Source organism: Phocoena phocoena, chromosome 6 (assembly GCF_963924675.1).
Source record: "Phocoena phocoena chromosome 6, mPhoPho1.1, whole genome shotgun sequence".
NCBI classification, from domain to species: Eukaryota; Metazoa; Chordata; class Mammalia; order Artiodactyla; family Phocoenidae; genus Phocoena; species Phocoena phocoena.
The window spans coordinates 33,334,217-33,346,481 of NC_089224.1; the positions used below are offsets into that span (position 1 = coordinate 33,334,217).

At 36.9% G+C, this 12,265-nt stretch overlaps 1 protein-coding gene across 6 annotated transcripts in view; it reads left to right on the plus strand.

The window, feature by feature from the left end:
• KIF27 (kinesin family member 27) overlaps window positions 1-12,265 on the plus strand; it is an 85,489-nt gene that overhangs the window by 46,590 nt on the left and 26,634 nt on the right. For 4 of the 6 annotated variants that reach the window (XM_065879251.1, XM_065879252.1, XM_065879255.1 and 1 more), the window contains 2 exons: window positions 3,691-3,804; window positions 6,403-6,579. The exons of 1 other annotated variant lie outside the window; for it this stretch is intronic. In XM_065879251.1, coding sequence (XP_065735323.1) covers window positions 3,691-3,804; window positions 6,403-6,579 — 291 coding nt within the window. The remainder of the gene's footprint in view (window positions 1-3,690; window positions 3,805-6,402; window positions 6,580-12,265) is intronic. One more of the 6 variants, XM_065879254.1, reaches the window with a different exon arrangement.

Genomic DNA, 12,265 nt, shown 5'->3' on the forward strand with positions numbered 1-12,265 from the left:
ATTTGTCTTCAGTCAGTACTGTGCTAAGCACTTATGTGCTTTATCTCAGTTGTCTTTTTCTCTTCCTGTATTTTCATCTTTTCCTTTTCTCCTAGATTCTTTCTTTAAACATCTTAGACTTTTCTCATCCTAAAATTATTCTCCTTCAACTTTATACTTCTCTCTCACTTCTCCCCTTTTTAACCAAACTTCTTGGAAAAGCTTACTATATTTGATTCTGTTTCCTTTCCTTTCATTTGTTCTCTTCTCCTCTCCAGTCTGGTTTCTGCGTCTTGGCTGTACCGTTCACTTCAAAGCTCTTGAGAAGTTCACTAGTGCTCTCTCTGTCACACCTCAGCTGCATCCACCATAGTTCACCACTCCCTCCATCTTGAAATATTTCCCCCTTTGCCTTTGTGAAATTATACTCACCTTGTTTTTTCTTCTCTGATTGCTTGTTCTTTGTCTTTGCTAGCTTATCCTACACTATCGTTTCCTACCTATGGAAATTACTCAGGGCTCTAGCCTATGCCCTCGTATCTTCCATACTCTGTCCTGGGTGACCTCTCACCTTGTCTTTTTCCATGACTGCAGTTTAACTCTGACAACTCCCAGATTTAATCCTTAATACCAGATTTGCCATTTGAGCTCTGGATTCATATATCCAACCATTGACATCTTTATTAGGTTGTCTTATAGATGAATTCCCTTACTTACCTCACCACGATTCCTCCTCCGTGCTCCCTTCATGGGAGAGAAAATATAGTTTTCCAGTGTACTTTACATGACATTTCAATGCATTCAGTTGGGTAAGCTAGAAATTTAGCAGTCATCCTTGACTCTGTCCTCTTCCTCATTACGCATATCCAATGGATCACAAAGCCCTATAAATTGAGTCTTCTAAATATCTTGAATCTGTTCAATTCTCATTTCACTGACAACAGCCTAGTCTGTTCGTTTCTGTCCTTCCTCCAGTGTGAGGATCAGGCCTGCCTGTCAGTCCTGTGGTCTTTGGGTCTCAGCTTCTCATCTCTCATGAACCCTGGCTTAAAGCAACAAGACATAGCACTCTCTAAATCTATGTTTAGGGAAAAGAAAAATACTTTTGAGCAGAACGCATAGTCTGCTGAAATGCAACTCTGCCTGTAACTTAAACTTTTTACATTCTTATCTAGGGTAATTTTGTTCCTTCTCTCATTCTAGGGAAATATGACCCATTTAAGGGGAGAATGAGTATTCCAGAAAAAGGAACAGTCTGCCCCAAAGATATATTGAAGTTTCTACTACTTCATGCAAAAACAAAACCTGCTCAGAGTCCTAAGGGATATCTTGTCTTCTGTTTGGAGCTAACTGTCTAACATTCCATTTTTCACTTGACTAAACCATTTCCAGAGAATACTATGACTTCTGCATAGGTTCTCCATGTTCTTCTGCATAGGTTCTTCAGTTCTTAACTGAAGACTATGGATGAGCTATAAAGGAAAGGTATGGGAACCCCTGAAATGTGACCTGGGCTTTTTACTTCTCTAAGCACCAATTTCCTCATCTATAAAATGGGATTTATAATGGTATCTGTTCCATAGGGTTATCGTGAGGATTAAATGGGATAATTAAATAGATGTAAAAAGCGTAGCACAGTACCTGGTAGACAGTTATTTTACTATTATAATAGAGATTACAATATAAGGTAAAGGTAATAATGTCTAGAGCAACATGCAAAAGAGGGGATTAGACCACCTGCAGTACACTTTCAAAGCATTTGTAGAAGAATAGGAATAGTAGGCAGTCAGCTCCAGTATAAGGTGCCTTTATTTCAGCATCCTGAAGTTGCTGTGACTGTGACAGGGGCTAAATTATAACTGTGAACTAGAGCTAGGGAAGCATGAAAAATTAATTGCTAGTAAATATAACAGGGTCCAAATGCACTCATAATTCAACTCAAGTGGGCATAGAAAATTTCTTTATCTAGTCTATAACAGACCTGTGTTCCTTATGACACCCCTCCCACCCTGCCCTGCCCAAACCATGTCACGAGAATTTCTGGAAATATCATGGGAACTAAACAAATAACCAGTCTGTCCAAACCTTATTCTGATAGTTTAAACATTTCCTTCAAATAATTCTCAGTTCTCTTGAATAAGAATATTCAGTCTCTTGGCCTCTTCCTCCCCATGATTCTCAAAGATAGAGTCTGGTATATGTGGTGTTCTGGTGTGTAGCTTTATTGCATCACATGGTGTTGAGGGGGAAGGGACTTTCTGAGTTTCATTTGGTCCTTGGATGTGACTGGCTGGAATCTGCTCTCTCTTGTTCACCTTTCCCTGCTGGCACTTGATGTAAAGCCAGTATAATTCATAGATTGGTCTCACTTTCAGCTTAGAGCCTGGAGGTGCTTTGGCTTCATCTCATCTCCTAATGGCATTATAAATCCCTGTTGAGACTATTAGATCTTCCATCTAGCTTGCTAGCCCAGTGGCCTGTCCTCACCTTCAGTTTTGGGGTCAATTCCCCACAATAACTGACCCCTATTTGTTCTCAACTCAGGATCCTCATCATCTGAGGCCAAGGAGTCCAATTAGTCTCTGTTTCCTGATCGTACTTCTCTGTTCTTTCAGCAAGACTGGGCAGATCCATGTGTGTGTGAGGCCTCTGCGCTGCAGTCCTCATTTTCTCCGTCTGCTCTCAGTGATACCTTTATTTATCATCCCCTTTCTGGGCCAAAACTCAGAGAGAAGAAAATTGGGACACACATCTTTTTTACTGTCTCTTTTCTCCTTCCTGCCATTTCCAGGGCTGGAAAATGGTAGACTTCCCTTTTACTTCCTTTTTATCAGTACTTCTGAAATTACCTGTGGAAAAGATACAAGTTTCATTTTATTATTAATTTGTCACAGCCCAATACCTTTGTAAAACAAGAACTAGTAGAAAAATGAAATAAAAACTAAAATATACAAGTCTTTTAATTATTAGATTCAACAGACATAAAATTATTCTGTTAAATTTTTGTAAAAGGTTCTAAACACTTACTTTTAATTTCTGTACTTATCCATCATGGACCAGTAAGAAATAGCAGTGTGGACCAGTTCACTTTGAGTTCATGGCCTCCTTCCTGATTCCTGCTAAGCTTTGGTGGTGGATGGCAACATCGTCTCTAAACCCCAGTAGAACACAAGGGCCCTCTTGACTTGACTCTTAAGATGTGAATGGAAACTAAAGGAATTTGGAAAATACTCTTCAGAGGACCATGATCAATCTTGAAAGACTATTTTCATGCTGCAAAATCTGATTTTTGAATGCTGGAAACTGAATATAACTTTTCTTTTTACATTTCTCCTGTGATAAATTCTAATATCCCCATTGCAGATGCGTGCCTTGGGTGGACTAACAGAAGGTAATGAACTCAGAAAGGCAGAAGAAAAGAGCAGATTTATAATTTTCATACTCATCCCTGTTATGCAAATTTGTAACACTGGCAAAGAATGAAAAAAAATACCTAGTTTTTCTAGTAAATCCTGATTTTTACTGTGAGATTTTATTGCTTGAATGAGGGGCTAACATTATATTCTTCTTAAATGGTCCCAACCTTCATCTACTCATTTTCTTTCTTTTTGCAACTAAGAAAGTAAATGTTAAAATGATTATCTGCATAAATATTTAATGATGACCATGTAGTAAAAGCAATAAGGTGTTTTCAATTCCTGTTATCTATAGGAACTACAGTTAAAAACAGAACAGGGAGAAGGTCTAAAACTGAAAGCTGAGGACCTTGATGCATTTAAGATGAAAAGGAGAAAAGGTTCGTTTGGAAGTATAGACCAACTCCAGGTTTGTCGATTCTATTTAGTGTTTCCTGGTTTCTCTTCAATTTGATGATTGTCTAAGTAGGGGTAAAAAGTGGTGGACTCTGAATAAAATCTTAAAACACTAACTAGACTTTGCCACTCAAGTACAAAATTTCTAATATTTCTTCTGAATTTTTTGTGTTATTAAAAAATTAATTTCCCATCCGGAAATGTGCTGTATTCTTATTTCAGTAGAAATGGGTTTATCTGAATGTTGTGGCATGTAAACATGAAAACTAGATTGTATTTATTCCCATGTCAAGACTGGTTTAGTCACCTGGAAACATATTTCTAAAGACAAGAGATCTCTACTCAAGCACAACCAAATTGTATATGCACCATATATAATATATTAAAAAAGCTATTGTTTTAGTGCCACATTTAAAAAATGAAATCCATAGATTAATATCAAAGTTCAAAGAAACAAAATTTTAATTTTATGTAAATTAGAAATGGCAGTTCTAAAAGTCTTAAAGATTACTGTGCTTAAAACTGTAATTACCCTCAAATGCAAATACATCACCTTAATTCTGAAAAATTTATTTGCTCTCTCTTCTTAAACCTTATATATTTTAATAGTAAAATTTAGGACATGAATGTATTCTCAGTTATTTTACTAGTGTATTTGAGAAATTAGTTGAAGAGCTCTCTGACGTGCTTGGTAATATTTCTGGGTGGAAGGGTATGTGGGGGAGTAGGTGAGGTAGGAATGCATAGAATAGTTAGACCTGCTTTTCAAAATGTTAAGGATCTAAATTTTAAATGAATACAATAATAGATTCCCACAGCTTGCACTGATTATGTCGGGTTAAAAATAATAATAAAACAAACAAACAAAAACCTTCATGCTTTTTAATGTTGTAAAACAACATTTTCCAGAATTTGACTCTAAACAAGAACAAGATTATATATTAATCAATATGACTATCCAAAGACCTTTTAATAGGACTTTGATTTGATATGAAGCTCTCTTATAAGAAGAGAGTATTTAAAATTGGAACTGTGTGGTAGGAATATTTATTATAAGAAAAGACAAAATAAGAAATTTTCAGAAAAGTTACTAAGATACAGTGAATTACACAAATCATACCCTTTATTATATCAAGTGCAGAGAAATCCATTCATTTATTATTATTTCCCTAAAAAAACCTGTATTATGTTAGCAGACTCCTACCCATTCTTCAAAGCACAGCTAAAATATTGCCTACTCTGTGAGGCTGGCACTGACATTTCTTCCATTTCTCAGACAGAACCGATCCCTCCTTCCATTTTTGCATACATAGTACCTAGGAGTTTGCTGTATACAACATTTATTATCAACCGTCATAATTTTTTGGTTTCTTTCCTGTTGGAATGGAGCTTACAGAATATCTGTTATTCATTTTTCAAACCCCACTCACAGTCAAGAAATGTTTGTAGAATATGTTTTAAGTTAATTGCTAGTCTTCATAGGGTCTCATATATGGAGTTTCTAAGGTATAGCTGGATATAACAAAACTAAAGTATTTCTGTAGTTGCTCTGGGATATGCTTCCTGTTCCTAATAATTGTAGAGCTGCTATTTTAGGCCTCAATATTATTTAGATGTGCTGTTGCTTTTAGGACCATACTATCTAGGTCTGGATGGAAAACTATATAGCTCTGGACCTGCTTTGCCTTGGCCACTTTGCTCTCTTTTTCTCATGCATATTCACTGTCTTAATATAGATTTCTAGGGACAGTTTTTATCAAGTTTGAGAAGAACTGGAAAATAGTTCTATATTGATTTGTTTTCTTACTATTTGTTATTTAGGTGGCATTGCTTCATTACTATGTCCCAGCGCAGATGGGCACTTGGTAGAGTTCATCTTGGACAGTCATTCCATTCACATTTTTGTTTGTACTTATTTCTGGGTATCCTTAACTGAAGAGAATACTGAGATGTTTGTTTTGGAAATCTTTACAGCTCAATTTATTTTATTTTGTAATTATTTGATGTTGACAGGCTGCAATGCAGAGTGGATTTCCATGCTCCATCATCTATGTCTTCCACAATGCGTATTCATTTATTCGCCTCATTAGTTGATTGATTGAATCAAGAATTCATTTAACATTTTATTGAAAGCCAATCATGGGCCAGGCAGTAGAGCAGGCACTGGGGCTAGAGAGGCAAAAAGCACTATCACTGCAATCAGTCAAGGAGCTCAAGTAGGGGAGAAAGGCTATAGAACAATCAGTAGTATTAGTGCTGTGAGAGAGGTGTGCACCTCTGTAACAGAGAAGATTTCCAGCATGTTCTCAGAACTAACTCTCAATATAAAGGAAACTGTCAGCCTGAAAAATCTCAGACTCAAAACATATTTGTGGAATAAATTTTAATTCCTTATAAAACAACACAGAAAGATGTTAGCTTAGAACCACTTATTTCTTGACAGTTTTGGACAGACACTGTTTTACTATTCTCACTGTTCATTTAAGGTATTCCAGATAGTTTTCAAATGTTCATTTAAGGTGTTTTAGTCAATCTGAAGCTATATTATTACCATATAAATTTAATGGTAAAGAAAAACAAATTATAACATTTCTTTGGAATTTTAATGTAGAAATTGGATGAGCAAAAGAAATGGTTAGATGAAGAAGTAGAGAAAGTTCTGAACCAACGCCAAGAATTAGAGGAGCTGGAAGAAGACTTAAAGAAACGGGAGGCCATAGTTTGTAAGAAGGAGGCCCTGTTACAGGAGAAGAGCCATCTGGAAAATAAGAAGTTACGATCTAGTCAGGTATTCTATTTAATATGCTCTTTGATTCTGGTTGTAAGCCTTATAAACTAGGATTTATTTTCCTCTATGAAGTAAATCATACCACCGTAAAGTTAGAAACCAACAGAAAACTTTTCTGGTTTTCAGTGTATTTCGCTTATTAGTGCTTATTTAATGACTATCACTAAAATCTATTTTGAAGTAAAATGTTCAATGTTCTACCAAGTATGATTTACTTATTATTAACTTTTGGGGAGTATTTTAAAAATTGTAGTATATTATACATAACATAAAATTTACCATTGTGACCATTTTAAATTAAAGTGTACAATTCAACAGCATTAATTACATTTACAGTGTGGCACAACCATCACTGTTGTCTATTTCCAAACTTTTTATTGCCTCAAACAGAAACTCTAACCATTAAGCAATAATTCACCATTTCCCCTGGCAGCCTCTATTATTAACCTTAGTGGATATTTTATTTATTTATTTATTTATTTTGCGGTACACGGGCCTCTCACTGTTGTGGGGCACAGGCTCCGGACGCGCAGGCTCAGCGGCCATGGCTCACGGGCCTAGCTGCTCCGCGGCATGTGGGATCTTCCCGGACTGGGGCATGAACCCATGTCCCCTGCATTGGCAGGAGGACTCCCAACCACTGTGCCACCAGGGAAGCCCCCTTAGTGGATATTTTAAAAATAAATTGTACCATTTGATGCTGTAGAGTGAACATTGATAATTTGGAAGAATAGACTTGAAGACGATCTATCACTTACTACTCACAGTTAGGGGTTTGCAGGTTTCCTATAAAAGAAAGAAGATTTTGTATAATGAAGATTTGTTTATTTTTCTAATTATAAAGACAAGGGAGACTTCCCTGGTGGCACAGTGGTTAAGAATCCACCTGCCAATGCAGGGGACATGAGTTCAATCCCTGGTCTGGGAAGATCCCACATGCCTCGAGCAGCTAAGCCCATGCACTGCAACTACTGAGCCTGTGCTCTAGAGCCCGCGAGCCACAACTACTGAGCCCACATGCCACAACTACTGAAGCCCGTGCATCTAGAGCCCGTGCTCCACAACAAGAGAAGCCACCGCAATGAGAAGCCCGCACACTGCAACGAAGAGTAGCCTCCACCCACTGCAACTAAAGAAAGCCCATGCACAACAATGAAGACCCAATGCAGCCAAAAAATATTTTTTTAATAAATAAATAAAGTTAAAAAAAAAAAAAAAAGACAAGGGTATCTTTATAAAAAATTTTGTTGTAGGACTTGGGTTCTCTGAGCCAGTCAAAGAAGTGGTTTTATGAAGGACTTCACCTCAATTTCAGGGTTTTTTTTGTTTGTTTGTTTTTTTATTTTTTTTGGTACGCGGGCCTCTCACTGTTGTGGCCTCTCCCATTGCGGAGCACAGGCTCCGGACGCGCAGGCTCAGCGGCCATGGCTCACGGGCCGAGCTGCTCCGTGGCATGTGGGATCCTCCTGGACCGGGGCACGAACCCGTGTCCCCTGCATCGGCAGGCGGACTCTCAACCTCTGTGCCACCAGGGAAGCCCAATTTCAGGTTTTGAAAAAGGAATGATTGTGGAGGAAGTAGAAGGACCCAGGAGAAGCTTTTTTGGATATATGTATATATATATTAGATATATACATATTTTCAATAATAGCAGTAGCAACAATAGCATCTAAAAATGAAGCTAGCTTTCCCCAGACTTGACAAAGACTGTCTACGCAAACCTTTGCCTCCAGCTGGCCTTGAGTCTGGGGTCAGTCTATAATATTGAGTCATGGAACAGAGAGATCAGTGACCTGCCCTTTATTAAACCTGCCTGTCATCCAGCATCTAGACCACTGGGATCTGAGGTGATGGTGACATGTTCTTAACTTCTCCACCTCAGTATAGCAGGCGGACAGGCATGGGGACCTGCACTTAACCTCTGCTGTGTCCTCTGTTCCCCAAACATGTTGAAATAGCTTTTAGCAGCAGGCTGTTGGACATTGGGGTAGGGGCAGCCCCTCCAACCAGCCTAGTTGCTGGTGCTACATCCAGGTAGCTTGTTTACATTGGCTGTCAGGGTCAAGTTTTAAAAGCTGTGACCCCCGAAAAAGACCCATGTAAATGACAGCAAAGGAGGTTAACAAATTAAGGTATCAAGTGAATAAATAGAAGAAAATACCTGGGACCTTTATGGTATGTTCTGTATCACAAAAGAAAAAAGAGGAAAAAAATAAAAAAGGAATAAGAAGGAGACTCTTATTTCTGAAATACATTTACTTCATGATACAGGGGGAAAAAAGAAAAGAAAATAGCGGTTTTCTAGTTTCAACAAGATGTGATATGTAGGAAGTCAGAACATACTGAGGTAAGCAGAGAGTGCAAATAAAGGAAACCCACAGGAAATCATAGCAAAATTGATTCTTTGAAGATTGTTTTAATAAAACAGAAGAGACACTTGAGACATATTTCTGGGTTCCTTTTAAAACAAAAGTCATAAGAATATTACATATTTTTTCAGTATTTAAGAAATACCATAAGATGCGATCATATGCATTTCAGACAAGAAACATGATATAAAAAAGCCTATATTCATAACATATAGAGATTTAACTCAAAATGAATCAAAGACCTAGATGTAAGTGCTAAAACTATAAAAGTCTTAGAAGAAAACATAGGTATAACTCTTTGTGACCTTGAGTTAAGCAATGGTTTCTTGGATATTTCACCTAAAGCACAAGCAACAAAAGAAACATTAGATAAATTGGACTTCATCAAAATTTAAAATGTTTGTGATGCAAAGGACGTTATCCAGAAAGTGAAAAGATAACCCACAGAATGGGAGAAGATATTTGCAAATCATATGTCTGATAAAGGACTTGTATCTAGAATAGATAAAAAACTCTAACAACTCAATAATAAAAAGACAACCCAATTAAAAAATGGGCAAAGGATATAATAGAAATTTCTTCAAAGAAGATATACAAATGTCCAATAAGCACATGAAAAGATGCTCAACATCATTAGCTGTCAGGTAAATGCAAACTAAAATTTAAATGAGATACTGCTTCACACCCACTAGGATGGCTATAATCAGAAAAATAGATGATAAGTGTTAGTGAGGATATGAAGGAATTGGAACTCTCACACACTGCTGGTGGGATTGTAAAATGGTGCAGTTGCTTTGGATAACTATCTTGTAGTTCCTCAAAAGATTAAACATAGAATTACCAAATGACCTAGCAATTCCACTCCTAGGTGTATATCCAAGACAAGTGAAGACATACATGCACAGAAAAACTTGTACATGAATGTTCATAACAGCATTATTCATAATAGTCAAAAAATGAAAACAACCCAAATGTCCTTCATTTGGGACAATATATAAATGAAATAATGGGATATTATTCAGCAATAGAAAGGAATGAAGCACTGATACATTCTACAACATGGTTGAACCCTGGAAACGTTATGTTAAGTGAAAGAAGCCAGTCACAGTAGGCAGTTCCATAGAGACAGAAAGTAGAATACTGGTTACTTAGGACTGGGTGGGGGCTTGGTGAGGAAATGGAATGACTGCTAGTGGGTGTGGGGTTTCTTTTTTGGGGCTGATGAAATGTTCTAATATTGATTCTGGTGATGGTTGCACAACTTTGAGAATATACTAAAAACCATCTAATTATACACTTTAAATAGGTGAATTGTATGGTACGTGAGCTATGTTTTAGTAAAGCTATTACTCAAAAAAACTATAAACCCATAAAGGGAAAAAACAGTAGGGGAGACAACAGAGGACAAAAAGTTACCAAAAAATGTAAGATGGAAAGCAGATAGATAAGTGGTTACTGACTTAGCAGAACAGAAGAAGCTGAAATCCAAATGTCTAGAAGAGGGACATCAATGAGAGCCAAGCCTTTAACTTTAGCTTTTTTTTTTTTTAAATAACAGCTTTATGAGATATAATTCACATAAACATGAAAAAGACTCAGAAATGAAGGGACCATGATTTTTAGATGGCAGGAGTGAGGCCTAAGGATGAAAACAGGGCATAGTCAGGAAAGCATCCTTTTCTGATTCTGGGACTAAATGATTTATTTTCTGAAGATTGAACCAGGTACAGCAGAGGGCCAGGGTAAGTCAAAATAAACAGGGAATGAATGAAAGTCTGAATCCTGAGATATCCATTTCCTAACCCCTACTTGGATCCCAAAATGCTGGCAGCCAGACTTACACTTCCCAGCAGGAGATTGGTGGATTTTTCTGAAACAGTCCCAGAAAAAAAGACCTTAAAAAATTTACATTTGGGAGCCCCCAACTAAGTGGCCAGATCCCAGATATATCCTATTGTGACACATCTTGCTCACAACAGTTTATCAGGATTTTAATACCTGACTCTTAAGTATGACGTATATTTCAGGAATGCTACTAACATTAGGGACAGAGGCCAAAACAAAAGGAAAATAAAAAAAGAAGCTCAGATCTATCAAATTAGAGATAGAGCAAGGAGCTAAAAAAACTTCTTAAAAAACCTTAATATCTTCAAGGTGGTAAAAGATGATACTCTATCCATAAAGCAAGAATTGCAGGCTATAAAAAACATGAAAGAACTTTTGGAAATTAAAAGGATTGGACGATAATGTTAAGGAAGTATCTCAGAAAGTAAATAAAAAGATAAATAGAAATTAGGAGGAATAAAATTTAATTGGCAGGTAAACCCACAAAGTCCATCATCCAAGTAACAGGAATTCCAGAAAGATACAACAGAGAAAACAGGAGAAGAGGAAATTATCAAAGACATAATATAAAAAAAATTGTCAGCACTGAAGATATAAGACTCTGGGTTGAAATAGCTTATCAAAGGCACAGCAAAGAGTACTAAAAGCATATCATTGTGAAGTTTTGAGTACACGAGGGGAAAAAATATATCCTGAAAACTTCCAGATAGAAGACTAGTCACTTGAAAATCTTGAGAGTCAGAATGGCATTAGACTTCTCAACCTTCTTCATTAGAAGTTAAAAGACCTGAAGCAGTCTTAAAACTCATAAGGAAAATGGTTTCCAAACAAGCATTCTCGTTTTAGCCTAACCATCAATCAAATGGGAAGATAGAATAAGGACATTTTCCAGTGAAAAAATTATCTACTACCTAGCCTGTCTCAGGAAACTGCTAAAGGATGTGCTCCTTAAAAGTGAGCATGCAAGCTATGATAAAGGAAGACTCAGGATCCTGCAAATGTGATCTAACTGGAAATTTTCAGGATAATACCAAAGGAAGTCCAGGAACAACTAGTCCAGTTTGGAGCAGGAGGATGGAGGCTCCAGGCAAAATGTTCATGTATTCAGAAAATCATGTGAACTGACCATTGGTTTATCTAAAATCTGTAATACAACTTATGTTGGGAGAATAGAGGGAGGGGAAGTACAGAAGAGGAGGCATAGGAGTGCTAAATCCTTGTCTTCCGTAATAGATAATCAGCAGACAGTATCTAAAATTGGTAATGTTATTTAGGAACATGGACGTAAACACCAAAAGAAATAGCTTAAAAGGTTAAAGATGGTTGTTTCTAGGGAGCAGGACTCAGGGGAAAGGGTCAGGTAGGGGACTGCTTTTTAAAAACATTATTAAACCTTATGGCAGTATATACATATAATTACTTTGACGAAAAACTCTTTTTAAGATTATCTTAAATTGGTCATAATGAAGATC